An 18,259-nucleotide genomic window follows, 5' to 3' on the forward strand; every position below is an offset into this window, starting at 1 on the left:
AACTCCCATCAACGGGTAGTGCTTAAACGCGGAATCTGAACTGAAATCAATCAAACGTTTAGTGTGTGCTTCAGGGTTTAAACACTCTACTGCTAACTATAAAGAGAAAAGAGTGCCCAATAAGATTTGGAAAGTGCAGTGAGCGAGCTCCGAATTGGCGCCACTAGTTGCCAAAATGTCCAGCCACGAGGAGGATGACCACGAGCACGAGAACGAGCACGGCGAGGAGGTGGAGGAGCAGGAGATCCATGTGGACGTGGACTCGGACTCGCGGATGTCATGTGGCAGCGGATCCGATGTGGATATGGACGGCGGCAGTTGCTACGATGAGTCCGAAACGCCATTGAGGTGAGGAGGGATTTTGAATAGGCGGAAGGTTGGGAGAATGTCTTTGCAAGTACCCGAAATAGACATACATTTTCTCAATATATCATAACTACGAATTTAAACAGATCTTCCAATTTCAATAACACTTCTATACCCGTTTAAATTTGCCAAATAGATACCAAGTTAATAGCGATGCTATAAGATACTAAGTGGAATGTTTTTAACTAGATTCCGTACTATTTACATAGATTTGAAGAGGCCTTTTTAAAATATTCTATTCGTCTAAAATTGAAGAGGATAAAACACTGAAAGTCCATTGAACCAGACAATCAAAACTATTTTTGATTTACTGGTATCGTAAATAATGTAGCATATTTAACAGTGATTGTGTCTCTATTAAAAATAATAATGATAATAATAATAATAATTGTACATTGTACCCAAATAAATAATTGGTCTGATACAATTCATTACGGAAAATCCCCAAAAAATATTAAAGTAAATGCCCAGTGTTCCGTTCCGTTCCGTTTCGTTATAAAATCATCATGAATGAAAAGATGATGAAAAGCTCATCATGTATATTTATGAATACTTAGGAAGTTATGCATGTGCATTTACATTATTCCACATTATTTGTTAGAGATTCGCATAAGTCACTAGAGTGATTGACTGACTTACTGCGAGGAACAGATTTGGAAACAATAGTTATAGAAGTTGGCCTGCAGTCCCATTTTATTGCCCGATAAAAGTCAAACAAGTATTGTGGCAGAGAAAAGCTATTTGCATCTGTTATTATGAGCTCATAACTCCCACTGTTTTACGATCTTCGGTATTTTCACTCATAATGCTCACAACTCAAATTTTTCGAATCGTGGCGTTGAGCGCCATTGAAATGCTCAGTTCTGTAAGCTCATTGTTCGGTTCTACAAAAGGCCCCATTTTCCACCGACAAAAGGGGATAACAAGCTGCCATTGAAGCGCTTGTGCGCTTGTGCGCTTAGGAGAACGGTGTGAACAAACCTCTTAAACGCTAATGAATTGACCACAATGCCACCAAAAGAATCAAGTCGAAATGCCCCATAAAGTGCCAAAGAAACTCCCTGAATTTACATAGTGCACGGCTGGACTGGGTTTCCAATAGACGGCGACGATAAAACGCACATTAGTAAGGCGCCAAAAACGCGCTGTGATATGAGTTTTGGGTCCATTTGGGGTTCAATCTGGAGTTGGATCTGCGGCTTGAATGCTGGACAAAGACGAAATCGTTTGTCGGATTAACATTTTAATAGAGATCGTCATAAAAAGGCTATAAAAGCCGCGTTCCAGCGAATGTAGAGCACCAGATAGGAGCAAGTTTTGGCCAGCAAAATAATATGTGTTTGCTCATAACTTTTGATATTGGAAAGTGTCTGTGAGATCATTGTCTCGATACAAGATACAATTCCATTCCTGTTCCAAATGGGTTTTTACTTTTTGGATTTATAAATTAAATGCCGTGCGTGACTTGTTTTCGGTGCGTCAGTTGATGGCATTTGATGATTTATGGGCGCGTATTAAATGCCTCTAACGGCCGTCAGCATTTGCATAATTACTTCATTTCCAGCCGCATTGCGTATACGCAGTGGTGGCCACACGGGTTCTGCATGTCATGTCGTCAGATCGGCTTATCCGCTCGCGTGGGCTTTTGGTTAGTGGTTCCGCGACTGGCACCGTACTGCAGCAGACTTAATTATGGTCAATGTTCTCGGGCTTTCCCGCTTATCAGGCGACACATTTTAATGAGCCCGCACCTCTTTAGGGCTTCCTTCCCTTCGATTCTGATGTCTTTTCTCCGCTTTCTTCCCCAGCGAGTCCCTGCAGTCGGAGCAGACGCGCTCCTCGTCCAGTGAGAATCTGCCCTTCAGCATATCACGCCTGCTATCCAAGCCCTTCGAGACGAGTCACCACCACCACAACAACAACCACCTGCTCAGCAGCAGTCCCGGCTCCAGCAGCAACAACAACAACAGCGGCGAAAAGGGCGAGGAGAAGGAGCTACTGCAGCAGGAGGACCACGATCTGGCCGCCTATAAACTGGCCACCAGCATCGCCAACTCGACGTACGGAAGCGCCGCAGCCCTCTACTCCTATCCGCATCTATATCCCTCGGCGGCCGGCGGTCATGTGCTGCGTGTGCCGCCCCAGCGAACGCCGCTCACCTGGGCACTACCGCCACTGCATCACGCGGCGCTGGCCCATCAGGCGGTCAAGGATCGTCTGGCAGGTGAGTGAAGAGCAGTGAAGTCGAGAGCCAAGAGCCGAGAGAGGCAAAATCCAACCCATTCGGGGCCCCCATGTCGGGATGGCCCATGTTCGCGCAGATCTCTCGGGGGAGCGATCCTCCAGTGACCCGCGGTGGCAATTGCTACTGTTCCCCAAATAAGCACGATCAGAGAAGACTTTTAAGGCAACATGCCTATCGGCATGTCATTGTTGGCCAACACATTCGTGCACCGAGAGAAAATGTGGCACTTGTATAAGAAAGCAAGATACGAATGTCACCTATGCCTATATAGCGTATAATCAGATGCACTTAATTCACTTAACAAGAGTATAGGAACAGAATTTGAAACTTCTAAAAAAACTATTTAATGTCGATGCATATTTTTATATATTATTCGACTCCTTTTAAATCATGTCATGGCTGTCCTTTCAGTGGGAAAGAAGCAGACTAGAAGAAGACTAGAACATTATCAGAGAGCTGACAATAAGAAGTTTCCCTCAGTGCACACTCACTCACGGGAGCTTGGGATGCTAAAGTATAAAAACATGTTTGCCTTCAAATGCACAATCGCAGCTTAAGTTAAAAACTTAACGCTGAGCCGCCGCCCAGAAGCGACGCAGGAATGAGATGCGCCCTCTTATTTGCATGCGCATGCGCAGCTGTATTTGTATCTGTATCTGTCGCTGGGCCTCTGAATCCGTAACCGTATCTGTATCTGTATCTGTATCTGTATCTGTATTCCATCTGAAGCTGCATCTCCATGTGCAGCTGGGTCCTCTGGCTGCCTTTTGTTAATTTGTTTACATTATGAGCTTCACTTGTAGCTACAAGCGATGGGCACAGCGCGAGCCCTTTGAAATAATGAGACGGCGTTGATTTTATTACGCCTCGGCAGTCGAGGGATCTGCAAGGGAACGGGTTCCCGATAGGACTCGAATCCTATAACTCATAACATTCGGGCCTTTTTCGGCCATGTGATGTGGAAAAGCTGCTTAGGAGCTGCGCCGTTCGGCAATCTGATGGGCTTTTATGGCCGACATCCGCCTAGTGGTTCTGATGCTGGTTAGCTGTTTGCCCTTTTTCTTTATTTTAGTTATTTTAATGAGCTGGTTTACATGACTTTTTAATTTCGCGCTGGGCTCGAAAAGGAATTAATTACGCATTGGGCGGTCGCAGTGCTCAGCGAGTGAGTTTTCTGTCCTCGCCGGCTTATTTATCGCCGCATACCGCACTTCACATTTGAGTCCAACTGACATGGTCAGCTTTTAATTAGCCAGTCGAATGCTGGCGATTCGAGGGCTGCATATCCATATCCATACTTGTGCGTATATCCGCGGAGGAGGGGCATCGTATAGAATGGGATGGGATGAAATGGAATGGGATCGGGATCGGATCAGTCACTTCGAGTCGACTATTCCACCTGAGGGGCACACTTATGAGGCCACCGGGTGATCCAAGTCTCTCCCGCTTGGTTTCGTTTTGTCAACATCTTCGTCTTCGTCTTCGCCTTTGGCTTCGTCTTGATCTTGGTCTTGGTCTTGGCCAACGTCTGTGTCTTTTTGTGTTTATTGTGTCGCTTGCCTTGTGGCTGATAAGCTGGCGCCTTGGCTTTTTTCATTAACAAGACAAACGAGCGTCCAGGGTGCGGACCCGATCCGATCCCTTCCCGCGACCAAAGTGCTCCTCCACCTTCCGCCAGGGCTCTTAGCGCCATATGATTAATAACCATCGCATGTTAATTCTCGTTATTTTTTGGGAAACTACGTCGCAGCAGGCGCCAATTACTTTTCGGCCATGAACGCCCTAATGCAGTTTCATAACAGCCGTAATAGCCCGAATGGGAGTTGGGCTTTTGTCACGACACTTGTCCACACGAATGTTACCAATGAATGGCGGAGTAGGATCTATAAAATCGAATACATTTATTTCTTACAGTAATTTACATTTTAGTTTTGAAAAGTAATAATAAACTAAGTGAGCTTGAATCCTAAGAGTTCCTTTGTGCATAAGTTTTGATTGGTTATGGGCAAGTCTTGAGATAATAGTGTCTAAATAATCCAAATCACTAGCAAAGGTCAGAGTGCAGCACTTTCCGAAAAAGACCAAAATAGCGGAGTGGGAGGAAACCGAGGAAACCGAGGAAGACGAGCCACAGGCCGCCATCAATAATGCATGCTAAAAGCTTTTTGCATTATTTTAGGTATTTCTGGTGAGACTTCTCGGCCGCAGCCACACACTCACCGCCATCTGTATCTTTAAGATACTTGTGTTGGCTTGTGCGAAACATCATAAATAAGCTCGGTGGAGCTCGGTGGAGCTCGGTGGAGCGTTGGAAAGCTATAAAATTATGCTTATGCGCCTTATCCTCCCTCTAAGCAGCTATGTTACATCCTTAAAGGATACACACATCTGAGCTGCGGTAGAGGGGAAATCCCGAGGCTGCTGCTTATGTGGTGCGATAAATGGCTTTTTATTGAAATTGATATTGCTTGAAATATTCAAATGATCGGCAGCCCACACGACCTCCGACCCAAAAACCTTTGGATTACTTATGCAACCAGCTCGAAAGTTTATCCCCTGTGCGGGAAAAGCCCGGAAAAAGGGTTACCGGGAAAAGTCGCAATAAGAAGCATGATTTGTCAGCTTAACACCCGCCATTCGTTCGCCGGCATTTGATGGCTTTTGACAGTCCAGCCATTTTCCTACGCCAGCTTGGACACCCATAAACACAACTCAGTTTCAATGGCACCGGTTGGATTGTTATTATTGAAATCGGAAAGTTATATTCACATTGGAAAGGGGTTCATACTTTAGAATTTATTCCAAGATAATGGGATTGGGAAATGCCCCCCACGCTCCATTTACGAGTTGGGTGTGCTTCAGATATATATATTGAATATATATCATTACAATGATATGTATTGCTGTCCTTGTGAAATTCGTTAGAAAAGTTGAGAATGCTTGTGAGTCTTCACTTTCACTGCATCTTGTATTTTGCATTAATTTATTACGATTTATTTGAAACATGTTTCTTAGTTGTCTGGGTTTTAATTACACTAAAAGTATTGAGTGACAGTTGATTAATTTAAATAGTTTTGGGGCATTATAAATTAGGTTTGGACTTAATCATTGCTAAAAATGTGTCAATACTATAAGGCAACAGTTGATGCTGTCTTGGCTTTGTTTAAATTGTTGTATTGGCTGTGGTGGAGGTGATTGGCCATCACATTTCACAATTGCTGGGCAGCACATTTCCCTCCGACTTCTCACTTGACCTCATCTGCGGATCAGCTAGTTGGTAATCCGGTTTCCTAATTGTCGCTTGTGTTGCGTTGTTGTCAGCGACTGGCCGACCGCCTTACGATTTCGGCGCGCACTGTGCCTGCCTTATCGCACCCAATAAACAACAAAGCACACACAACGACGACTGGCAGGAATTTTAAAAGGTTCAGCGCCAGCACAGGCTCAGCCACCGTTCCGCGCCCGAATCCACAAATCCACAAATCCAGAAATCGAGAAATCCAAAAACACAGAAATCCAAGATCCAGACTCGGACACTGGGTCACTTATGCGTCCTACGAGCGCGACTTTATGACTCAACCTCAACCCGAATGGAAATGGATGTCGCGTGCTTTGTCTACAAGAGGCGGCGATAAGGGCTCCGCTAGACCGCCGCCTGAAACCTCAATCCTTGGCAATTAGGCAGCGAGGCAGCAGGGCAGGCCTCCAAATTGATTTCCCAGCGGGAGGGGTCGTATTTAGCCACTTAGCCATTTAGGCAGCCAGGTAACAGCGAAGAGCTCACAGGTAACAGGTATCGAGTAGCTAGCAGCGCTAAGTACTCGGAGGCGCACAGGTGCCGCCGCTCAACTCCGGAAGCGGCGCTCGGAAATGGCCAGTTATCTAGGAATTTATTGTTTGCTAATTGCCCGCCAGGACACTCACCACACGCAGGGGGAGACGGATACAGATGCAATCGCAGGAGTCGCATCTAAATTTGAGAGGGTGTCCTTACTTAAAGTTGTATTTTATCAAAATAGGAAGCCTATCGGTTCCTAATGCTGATTGTTACTTTACAAATTGAAACTGGAAATGGAAAGCTCATTAAAGCTTAGGGAATAAACCATTAGGTAAAATGTTACTATATTACCCATTTCTGAAGATCATCCCTCCAGTTAATTCCTGGGCTACAGGTGTACGAAGAAAGAATAAGGAGACTCTGAATCCAATTGAGCCTTATTGAGTACTCACACACTCCTCTCGTTACAGCTGCCTTTCCCATCGCCCGGCGGATCGGACATCCCTACCAGAATCGCACGCCGCCGAAGAGGAAAAAGCCACGCACATCCTTCACGCGCATCCAGGTGGCCGAGTTGGAGAAGCGGTTCCACAAGCAGAAGTATCTGGCATCCGCGGAGCGGGCGGCGCTGGCCCGCGGACTGAAGATGACCGATGCCCAGGTGAAGACGTGGTTCCAGAACCGACGCACCAAGTGGAGGTGAGTTATCCCATTTCCCCCCTCCGCCCCTTTCCCCTTCAAAGGGCATTCCCGCTGGGCTAGAGGCAAAAATCAATACCCATCCCCATGCGCAGCTACCGTTTTCCGGGCTCGGAAGTGCTGACAGCTTGACACTTACCCTCTTTTCTGTTTTTTCGTGCCGTTTTAAACTACAATATGCACAAAGGCTTTTGTTAAAAAGAGCAAGTCCAGAAGATAGCCGACGTGGAAATGCCCTGGAAATGTTGGCTTAGGTCGTTTATAGCATTTTTCGGATTTAAATATTTATTCAGATTTAATTATTTTTATGGGACTAACCCTGGGATTTCTTGTAACTCTATCTTTCCGAAGCAATCTATTCAGTTATAAAAACAATCCTCACCAGGCTAATGCCTAGTCCCGTATAACCCAACTAGACCATAGGGCATCAAAGCCCGACGCGCATAAACGGCGAGCAAATGGCTCATACAATATGCATGGGCACATTAAATGAACAGCACCCAGCCCCAAGAAAAAAGGGGAGCATATTTACGAGGCTTGCGGAGGGATGGCTGCATTTTGTAGCCACAAAGAGCGCTCTTGTTTAACAAGCTAATTGCCACGTTTTTTATGCCAGTCGCAATGCCTGGCTAACTATATGGCTTAAGTGGCATTCGAGTATGTATGTCTAGCCGCGGCATCTAATATTTCCATTCAAACTCATATACATTTTGTGAATATAATAATTACTTGGCCAGTTTAGTCAATTAACATTTTTATACCTCAATAAAACGTTTGCACGTTCTCTTACCAGCGCACTCTTTAGAAATATGACAATTTACTATTTAATTATCTATTTCGAGTAGGCAACTTTCTTTGTATGGTATTAGCCTTACTTTATAGTGGGTTTCTTTCAAATAATTGGGTGCACACAAGCTAGGTTCCAGATGGCGAAGGAATTTCTGATTTATGTGGTTTATGTGGCCCCTGTTAGAAAAACTCATGTACTCACATTCACCATGCAAATGACTATTTATTTGAAACCGAAATTAGTCAGACAAAAATGTGCCCAATTTGCAGGGGTATTGATGCGTGATATTGCGTGCGACTAATTGGTTTCTTTTTTATTACCGTCAACTAAAAGTATTTGAATATGACATTTTTTGAGCGGATGAGTTCGGATAGTCTTGCACTCATATGCGATTAGGGGCCGTCATAAAGACGATGGCAAATGGCGGCTAAATGGCCGAAGTTTCCCACTTTCCCAGGAAAGGGAGCAGGAAAAGCGGGATGGCGAGAAGGCGGGAAAGTAGGAAGGCGGGAAAGTAGGAAGGCGGGCGGGACGGCGCTTAAGTCGCGTTAATTGCCGCTTAGCAGGCGGCCTTTTCAGACGTTTTCAGAGCCCAGTCCTCCTGGCTTATCAGCCATTTTGGGCCTATTCCAGCTCGTAAAAATTAATGATGTAAAACGCAATTTTGTTAACGGCAGCGACAGCGGCAACGGCCACGGCTCGTTTGCGGTTAAGTGAAATGGCAATGGCACATTATAGTTGCCATGATTACGAGGCGGCACTACTCGTAAATATCCAGGGTATGTGTAATGTGCTCACATAATTGCCTTAATGCACACTGCGCTGTATTTGCCAGTAATTTGAATAATTAGCCCTGTCCAACGTGGCGTATGTGCTATGTGCCATGTGCTATGTGCCGTGTGCCCATTAGACAACGAATAAAGATTGCAAAGTGGTTGTCTCTTGCCAAATTCCTAATAAATAGCAACTCGTTTGCGACAAGGTGAGTGCCTCATTACGAGTATTGTCTGTATATTGAGTGATTCGATTCTATTCGATTCAACAAGAACAGCAACAACTTGCCATCAATTATTAATAAGAAATTGCGCGGCCAAATGAATGAACTCCTGTTGCCCGTCACTGTCTGACAATGTGTTTAGCAAGCAGGCAAGAAAAAATACGAGAGGCAGTCTGCCAAAGCAGATTCAGACACAACGCAGATACAGATACAGATACAGATACAGATACGGATACCAAGCAGGGGAAAGAAAAAGTGAAGCACACTTCCGGGCGTTTTATCCATGTGGCTCCGAAACAAAAGCACTTTGGTCTGGGACCTTATCCCTCTTCACCGGGTCTATAACTCAATTAGTTGCACAGCCATAAATCAAGCTGCCGCTAAACCCTTTTTAATTACACGCTCGTTTATCATCCCAAAGCATTTTCATCCCACCCAAAAATATTCTTGAAAATTCGAAGCTAAGCTTAGCTGGTACTTCACAGTAATTGCCTGGCATGTGCGAAAGTTTTGCTGCTGAAAGCTGGCTAATTAAAAATTTACACACATGCCAGAAAGCAACTTTGACCGCAGAACAAAAATCAATTTGACTGAAAGCAAAGTTTTTGCGGACAGAGCCGAAAAATCAAATAAAATTAATTACAATGGCGAGAGCCATTTGTAAATTAACTCGCAATCCTGTTTCGCCCGTCGGCACGTGTCCTGCGTAGAATCTTCAAGTTTGCGGTGGGCCATTCCCTCGGGATCTCGGCCTGGTTGCTTCTTGGACGTCTTGGGCAGCCAATTGATGGTCTGGCTAAATTGTTATGTCTTGGGGGATAATTACGACAGGACCTTTTTGGGACCGCTATCTCCCTCTCAACTTGCCGACGTCGTTCGCGTGCAATGTGTGAAATGATTTTAATTACATGGACATGGCCGGAAAAGTCTTAAACAGCAGCTGCCTCCGTTGGCGACAATTGGGGCTTCAGAGCGGGGGAGCTCCGGAGATTTATGGGCCGAGCTTTAATAAACATTTTAGGCTAATGTCGGGCCATTACTTATCGCGGATGGCAACAGAAAGTTTCCACATCAACGCGATGGCGCCAAGAGACCAACATTTAACATTTGTAAAGCGTTTGTTACATTTCCCAGCTCCGTGCCCGAAGATAAATTACAATCGTGTCTCTGTCTCAACCCCAAAGAGCGAATTAAGCCCGCACTCATACGAATCTCACAGAGGCGCTTTCGTTGGCCTGGCCTTTTTGGAGTTTTTAATCAATTTTCGTTGAATTTTTCATGCGGTAGCTGGTAAAAATGCTGCCCGATAAAGGCAGCTTGAAGGCGAAAAGGTGAACAAGTAAGAGCGAACTGCTTGCTGCCTAATAACTCACTTCCATCGCGAAAACGACAATTGAATTGTTGTGCCAACAATTGAATTGTTGTGCCAACAATTGAATTGTTGGGGTGTAAGAAAAGTAGAGCGTTTCTGGTGCCAGTTTAAAAGTGATACCACTCCCGCATAAAGTTATTTTGGAATTTCTAGAACTAAGATAATAACTGATGAACAAGTTTCTCTGGTCCCTGGTCCCCAGAGCTAGGCACATTTCCACGCATTTGAGTGGAAGTGCTCCCTTGGCTGAACCACTAGTCAGCCATGAAGACACGAGCTAGTTATCCAATTTGTGGGCCGAAAGTTTGCACTAAACGCCCAGGCTAATGTATTTTTAATGAATCCCACTTGCGAGTTACGAAACCGTAGTTTGAACGATGACATTGCTGATGAAAACCTGAAAACCGTAATGAAAGCATATTAAACAATAATTATGATATATGTCTGCCATGTGCTGCTAGCCTCTCCTAGTTGTGGTTATAATTCGAGCAACCCCTTCCCTCCTCCCCTCTTTAGTCGAAACATAAGAACTTCATTAGCTCATGAAATATTCAAGATGGCGCAAAACAACCCCCAGTTCTGCGGGGGTGGATGTTCCTGTGGATGGAGCATCGGTGGTGGAGTGCTGGAGTGCTGGAGTTGTAGAGGCAGTGGTGCTGGCGGTGGTGGTGCAGGTCCATGGCCACAATTAGAGCAACATGCTGCGCAAACGCGGGCCCGAGCTGCTGCATCTGCAGTGCAACTCAGACCTGAATTATTTATCAGCTGGCAGGGCACAAGTTGGGGAGTGGGGCAAATCCCTTTAAGCTGGGAGCATTCAAAATGCAATTTACGCAGCTCCAACTCGGCACGAAATTAATTTTCCATTTTCCGCAGAAGCAAGCACAATCGATGGAGCAGTGTGCCTGTACAGCAGTCGGCAGTCAGCAGTCAGCATATTTGATTTGATTAGTTTTAAATGGTCTTTATAGGCCGCCCACATAATGACTTGATGAGCCCCTGATTCGGCCCCAATTGGACAGGTGTGAGCCACTGAAATGGGCTTGCGGCAAATTGGTTTTCCATAATGAATATGTACATTAGGCGATACTATTTGCCAGATAAGGTTCAATGTGCACGGTCATCATGCATATCGATTGGGGCGTGACATAAGTCGCAGCTTAAAATTATGTTAAATAAATTAAGCCCTAAGCCCCTGTCCTATATTTCCCATAAACAACTGCCGGAACTTAAATGTAAATCAAAGAAATATTTTACATCAAACTCAATATCCATAGCTCTATATCAATACCTTCCTTTTTCCCCATTTCAGACGACAGACGGCCGAGGAGCGGGAGGCGGAGCGGCAGGCGGCGAACAGGCTGATGCTGTCCCTCCAGGCGGAGGCCATCAGCAAGGGCTTCGCGCCTCCTTCGGCGCCCCTGGGCTCCCAGGGGGGTGTGAACGGGGCGCCCCTGGCTGCTCTGCACGGACTACAGCCGTGGGCAGAGGCGTCGCATGCGGCGGGCTGCTAATCGCATCGCCATCGGTGGACGGGACGGAGCCCGATGGACGAAGTTTGGCGGGAGCTGGTTTATTTGTGATACACTTCGCTTTGTACATACATACATAGTTCGGATGAACGGACAGTTGGCACTGTACATAGGAGAGGGGCGGCGCCTCGAGGCCCCACTGTAAATACCTAGCTTTACTCTGTAGTGACGCTTACCTAATGGATTCTAAAATGACGAGGATTTGCGATGGTGGCCTGGACCTGCGCTTTAAGTTTGTGTAGAATCTCGAATTTTCGTTTTGCGTTTCGTAGTGGTGCATTTAGGATCTTAGTTATTGTTCGACAGTTCGGCAGTTCGACAGTTCAGCAGAAGCAAACCGCATCTCAAAACGTCGCAGTGAGCTTGGAAGCCACGCCTAGTAATAGCATATTTAATATACAAAATTATATACAGATTGTAATTGTAATGTATTGTAATTGTAACATCTGTCTCTAGGCTTAAGCGAATGGCATTACCTAGTATTATAAATTATGAACCCTAAATACATGTACGATTATTGAAAAGTAGACAGGATGAGCAATGAAAATAAACACATTATTGAATCAAACAACGAAGCATTTTCTTATTGTATAACCATATTAATAAAGTTGTACAAGATTCAACTTAAATACAAATTCGCTATTTTGAATACGTCGCAAAACAGTATCTTTCGTTTCTTTTGATTGTTTTGTTGTCTCACCACCTTAAATTCAGCTTGTTTGTTTGGAAACCAAATAAGTAGCAATTGATATTATCCTCCCCCAAAACAAACAAAATCAAAAGTCAGGGGATGGTTTCTTCAGTTCGGCAGTTAATCGGCACTGTTCCAACCCTTAACTAGTGCAAACAATCCATTGAAGATGATTTATAGACGCTTATTGACAGGTCTGGGTGTTTCGATCCATAGACCACTTTTGATAGGAACCTGCGCCTTAACCGGATACCTTTCGACGTGCTAATGACTGGGATGCCATAAAAAAAATCAGCCATATGCTCGGCCCGTAAAACCAACAACAATTAGCGGCGAATATGCCGAGCCCGTTCATTATAAGTATATTACGTGTTTTTGCGCTGAAAGCAAAACAAACAGGCGCCGCCGGACAGGTAGCCCTATACTTAGAGCCATCTTCTCCAGCCCTAGAGTCCTCCGCCTCCAAAGTGTTGCCGCTGTCACATTAGCGCTGAGCTCGGTCCCAATCGGACCTCGACTCCTACAAGTTGGCCGGTGGTCGTTGGCCGCCTGTGCGGAAGTAAACGATTTTAGGGTCCCGGGAGTTGAAAGACGGCGCCCCAAACTCACAAAGTTGCAGACGACGGCCGATCAAATGCTGTTTATTGGGGCTTCAGCAGAGACACCTTTTTAATTTGGCATTTGCCGCTGCCGGGCTTGTGGATGGGAATGCACTGCAAAAAGCAAAAAGGGGTGCCTTTATCTACGTCATTTGATATAAATTTGTTTATCGTTTAACGTATATATCCATACAACAATATATGGATATTTTATTTATGGATATATATGGATATTTATTACGGAAATTTAATCAGCACTCTAGGTATTTATGAATTTTTGTTTTAAGCAGATTTATACAAATATAAATATAGAAAATAAACCTATTACGCGTTCCAGACTTTCTAAGTACCAATTAATAGGTTTTAGCAATATATTTATTTTCTTTGAGTGCAAGCTCTCGATATGATGCACAAACAGGGCTACTTGGAAATCCGCATAAATTGCGTTTAATTGGACAATCTTTGCTTTATTTCCTTCTGGCCGGCGGCCAGCGGCCAGCGAAGAAATCAAATTTTGTATGTAATGAGGATGGCATTGGCATCCCGATTCGTTTGAATCCTCGGTCCCATCGAGTGTGTGGCATTGCATGTGGGGTTGCCCCTAATTGGCTACCGTTGATGCTGCTGCTGCTGCTGCTGCTGCTGCTGCTGTTTCTGCTGCCCCGGGATCCCGATTTGAGCTTTCAAGTCCCAGGTTTGATTGATTATTGAGCAAACTTGCGGACAGGCCGAACTCCAATCTATTTGTGTCCACTTAGTGTAATACAACATGAAGCGACTTGGACGCCGAGCGGAAGTGGGTCGAGTCCTCGATAACAGGATAACCATCATAACGACTGGACAGTGGTCGGCGTGCTCCAAAGTTGCTGGCCTTGCGAACGGAAATCCCCCGAAAAGGAAAAGCCAAATTGGAAGTGACCAGGGGGCCGATGGGCGTGTGTCAGTCAAAAAAGTGGATGCGAGTATGAAAAATACAAACGAACAGACCGAACAGAATGCGGTTGGTCAACAAGACAGGATACGGAAACAGATATGTACTACGGATCCGGATCGCCGGAGCCAGGACTCTTCGCACGTCCAGCTGCACATGTACGTGTCAATTTGGATTATGGCAAGATTGAAAAGGATTTAAGCTCACGGATGGCGGTCGCTGGGTGGCTTACATTATGGATCTGGATCTAGGTCCGGATCTGTATCTGGATCTGGAGCAGAACCAGCCAGAGCCACAAAGCTGAGCACATTTTCAAATTAGTTTTCCATCATTTTGGCTAAGGCCACGAAAGAGTTGACAACATGAGTTGGACAGTTTGCAGTCTGTCACTCAGTCTGCTGGGTTTCCACTCAGCCGCTCCGCGGATGCACTGCTTACTGGGGTCTGTGACAGCGACTGATTATCGGGCATCGGGGGACATTTAAATTAAATATGAGTTCCTATCGCTGCGCCCTGCACGGTGCACGCAGGTAAGTAGAGGTGAGTGTGTACATATGTATGGCTGCTACGGGGGCTATCTAATTATGGCGACCCCCTGTCGGAACGGGCCAGCCAGTCGTAAAAACGTCATAAAGAAAACCATTTCACCTAACGTACGAGCTGCGAGCTTGTTTCGCTTGTTTCGCCGCAATATGAGTGCGGTTGTAAAAACGAAACAGCGCCGCCATTGTTCTGGTCTTCTGGCAAACAAAAGCGGTCGCGGCCAACTGTCATTAGCCGTCTCCCTTCCTCCGCATGGACGTCGTTAAAAACGGGGCACCAAATGGGCTTAAAAATGAAGTAAATGGAGTGCGCTAATCACCCCCTCCTCCCCGCTTCATACACTTCATACACTAACCCCTGTGCGGTGTGTGTACATATATATGGGACCCACAGCTAACAGCACTCTAATGGCCGCCCCGCTCATTTGTGCTGAAAACTAATGATTAAACTTGTCATTAGCCTGTCCGCTATTTGTTAGCTTTAGTTTTTGTTCTCGGGGGAGTCCCGATTTAGATGCTATCTCGCTTTAGTGCGCATTTTGGGAAATAGATTTCTTTAAAAGGCTTTTTGAGTGAAACAAAGCAGATATCTGCAATTATTATGGGTCCACGTCTAATAAACAAGCAACTTCTGTTAGCAGTCGTGAAAAAAGGACCTTACCCTTATCAAAGGACACATTAGCGCGGTGTGACACTGGAAAAGGGGCGAAAAGTAGCAAAGATTTACACAGTTTCACAATCAAGAAAGATTCGAAAAGAGCTCAAATGTTGTTGCTACGAAAAAGCTAAAACAATTTACATATAATTAGCATCAAGGCTTACTTTTTGATTGTGACTTTAGCCTAATTAAAAACTTGGCACATGTTTTAGTATGATGGCTCTACATTATTAACCATGTGAGATAATAAGCTGCAAACGGTTTGAGGTCAACTTTAACTGTGAATCTCGAAACGAATCAAACTCAATGCGATGACAATAAGAGATCATCCGCACTTCAAGTTTTCAATAAACAGCCCTGCCCACGTGCGAGGAGTGGCAAGTCATGTAACTGATTTTCCCATGCAATTTGACATGAAAATTTAATCGAGTTTGTTTCCAATTGAGTGCAAAATCACATCACCAGCAGATAAAAACCGTGTAAAATTGTGTGCCAGGACCGAGCTCCCCATTCAATGGTCAGCATTGAACTCTAAATTGGTTTCGGGGTGGTTCGATCTTTTTTACAGCACTCCGCAGCCCAACCCACAAGTGTCAACAGGATGGTCGACCTTCCACGTGCGAATGGCTGTGATAGAATTATTCTGGTATTTATTGCCGAACACACAAATTTATAACCGACCAACCAATGAAACGCCATAAAAAACCCCCTCTGACTTTGACGTGCTGCCAGAGCTGGAGTCTGCCCGAAAACATTTCAATTTTATAGCCACGCTCCGTCCAAAAAGGCTAATAAAATATTGAAAAGTCTGGAAAATTTATGTTGAATTCCATTAGAGTTATGGCGTGAAAATTGCCCTGCTTGTCGTTCGTTGCTGGCCGGAAATCAATGGCGAACATTAATTACGGGCTCGCTGGAAGTGTCAGTTCGCTGGTTGGCAGGACACGGATGTTCGGAAAAAGTCAATCAAGACGGCTCAAAATATTCCGCATCCTGGTCTCCAGTGTCCGTTTAAGAGGTCGCCATCTCAGGTATTTAAATTGCCGAGGCTCGGCTCTTCCATAACTTGACTCTCATTTCATTTGCTGTCCGACTTTCCTTAGATATCTCCTTGTTTTGGGCCCAGTTCCCAGTTCCCTGTTGTCCATTTCACGGACGAGGCATTTGCATCTTTTATTTGCCGCACAACAGGATCCGACCTTTTTTCTTGGATTCATTCTGTTTGGACTCGCACTCGGACCTCCTGTAAGTGGTCTTCGGGGGAAGTTTTGATTTCTGCGTAATTTTTCTTTCGCCTGTCCGGAGGCAGTCAAAACTCGTAGCTGCCACGTGAATAATTCAAAGAAAGCTGGACAGGATTTGGGCAATCAACTCGGCAGACTGACTGCTGCTCCTCAAATTTTCACGCATTTGTGGCCCGAATTCGCTGGCAAATTGAAACAAAGAGAAAAAGAAGCTACCGGACAAATTTCTCCCAAATGCATATTAAAATGTCTAACCCGGGTACGCCGGGTATAACCACTGATTTCTCAGGCCAAATAAATGTTGGGCCGTAAAAGTAAACGACAAACGAATGGGGAGGCAATAAAAGAGCTGCTATGAAAAGGCAAGGGCGTTTTTGTGGGCGGAGGGGTGGCAGGTTCTCGTTGTTGACTAATGTTAAGCGCGCACAACTTGTCCTTGTTGTTGATGTTGTTGATGTTGTTTATGAGCGGGCTGGCTGGCTGACTGGCTGACTGGCTTTTCGGTCTATCCTTATTCAAATCCCTGCGGCCTGGGGAGATCCGATCCCCGGACTGAGCCCGCCAGAAAATGACGCGCGTGCCTTCGAGTCACGCGTTTGGCAACATTTCAAATTGATGAAGTCGTGTTCGGAACATGAACATGAACATCTACATCCACATTCACATCCACATCCACCACCCCACTCTCGGCCCTTGGTGTCAATTGTATAATTGCCAAATGTTGTTTTCAAATATTTAATTGAAAGGGTGTTTTGTCGTTGCTGGCGATGTTGGCGATGCTGCGATTGCCGACTCTCCGTTTCGTGGTTACACGCGTATCCTGTTACAAATCCTGCGTCGATGTTGTTTTGCCTGCTGTTTAATATAATTGTTATCCGCTTGTATCGGCGTTGAGTTGAGTTTGACCGGCCAAAGGGGGTTGGGAATGTAGTTTGGTTCAGTCAAGTGTCGAGACTTTCTCAGGAGATAACACTTGATCCCCAGGAGTGATCGCTGGTAGCAGATGCTACTCACATAAACGCGAAGTTTGACACAAATTCATGGGAAAAAGATTAACAGGAGTGTTTTATCTTTAGGGTAGGAATATAGAAAAATTTCGCTTAAAATATTTAACTTAAGTTTCTGGCTTGTAACAAAATTCTTAGAGTTGGTTCGTTTTGCTAAAACGAGTCTTCCCTCCTAGTTATAAAATTCACTTCAACATCATATCCCTTGCATGAGAAATTACGTAAATTTAAAAGCTTACTCCTTTCGGAAATTTACTATTTATAAGCTATTAAAGGATGTTAACAGTACTTATTGTTCAAAGATATTCAAAAGAGGGAAGCGGACATCAGCGCACTTCGTACTTATCTGTAACTTTGGGCTAAGATTCAAAGTCAGTTTCTGTATCTAAATTCGTATTCAACCAGGCTACTTTAAATAAGTATTTTTAACCAAAGCTAATTATAACTCGACTTAATGAGCAATAATGAACAAGAGGCAATTACAAAGGTCCCCATGCTGCGCACAAATGTCTCTCAAAATGTCCTGGTGCCCTTTCCACCATCGAATCGCAGTCGCAAGGAAGTGGAAAACGCGTTGAAGGCAGCTATCAATACAGTTTACGCAGTCCTGGGAGATAGGGAGCACGGTAGGATGTCGATGACACCTACACTCGATGGCACTCAACGAACTGATGGACGGGGAACTGGAGATCCGCAACTGACAGTGGCCTGGGAAAAGTCGGAATCGGCGGTCGACCGGCAATTCGAATTGCATTTTAATGCAATTACAAGGACGTCAGTCAGTGCGCTTCCACCCCGAACCGCCCAC

General features: G+C 45.0%; 1 protein-coding gene across 1 annotated transcript; it reads left to right on the plus strand.

Moving 5' to 3' along the window:
* The first annotated feature begins 163 nt into the window (after positions 1-163).
* LOC120451942 (T-cell leukemia homeobox protein 3) lies at positions 164-12,311 on the plus strand. The gene is made up of 4 exons (XM_039635962.2): positions 164-348; positions 2,175-2,590; positions 6,860-7,088; positions 11,560-12,311. The coding sequence occupies exons 1-4, from the start codon at positions 176-178 to the stop codon at positions 11,759-11,761; spliced, it is 1,020 nt and encodes a 339-aa protein (XP_039491896.1). The 5' UTR covers positions 164-175; the 3' UTR covers positions 11,762-12,311.
* The last annotated feature ends 5,948 nt before the right edge of the window (positions 12,312-18,259 follow it).

The sequence above is a fragment of the Drosophila santomea genome, chromosome 3R (genome assembly GCF_016746245.2).
Source record: "Drosophila santomea strain STO CAGO 1482 chromosome 3R, Prin_Dsan_1.1, whole genome shotgun sequence".
NCBI classification, from domain to species: Eukaryota; Metazoa; Arthropoda; class Insecta; order Diptera; family Drosophilidae; genus Drosophila; species Drosophila santomea.

Bases quoted from the DNA above. Each gene is read 5' to 3' on its own strand.
- LOC120451942 (XM_039635962.2), top strand. From the start codon at position 176: ATGTCCAGCCACGAGGAGGATGACCACGAGCACGAGAACGAGCACGGC. The intron at 349-2,174 runs GTGAGGAGGGAT...TTTCTTCCCCAG, and splicing joins GAGTCCGAAACGCCATTGAG to CGAGTCCCTGCAGTCGGAGC. The intron at 2,591-6,859 runs GTGAGTGAAGAG...CTCTCGTTACAG, and splicing joins GGTCAAGGATCGTCTGGCAG to CTGCCTTTCCCATCGCCCGG.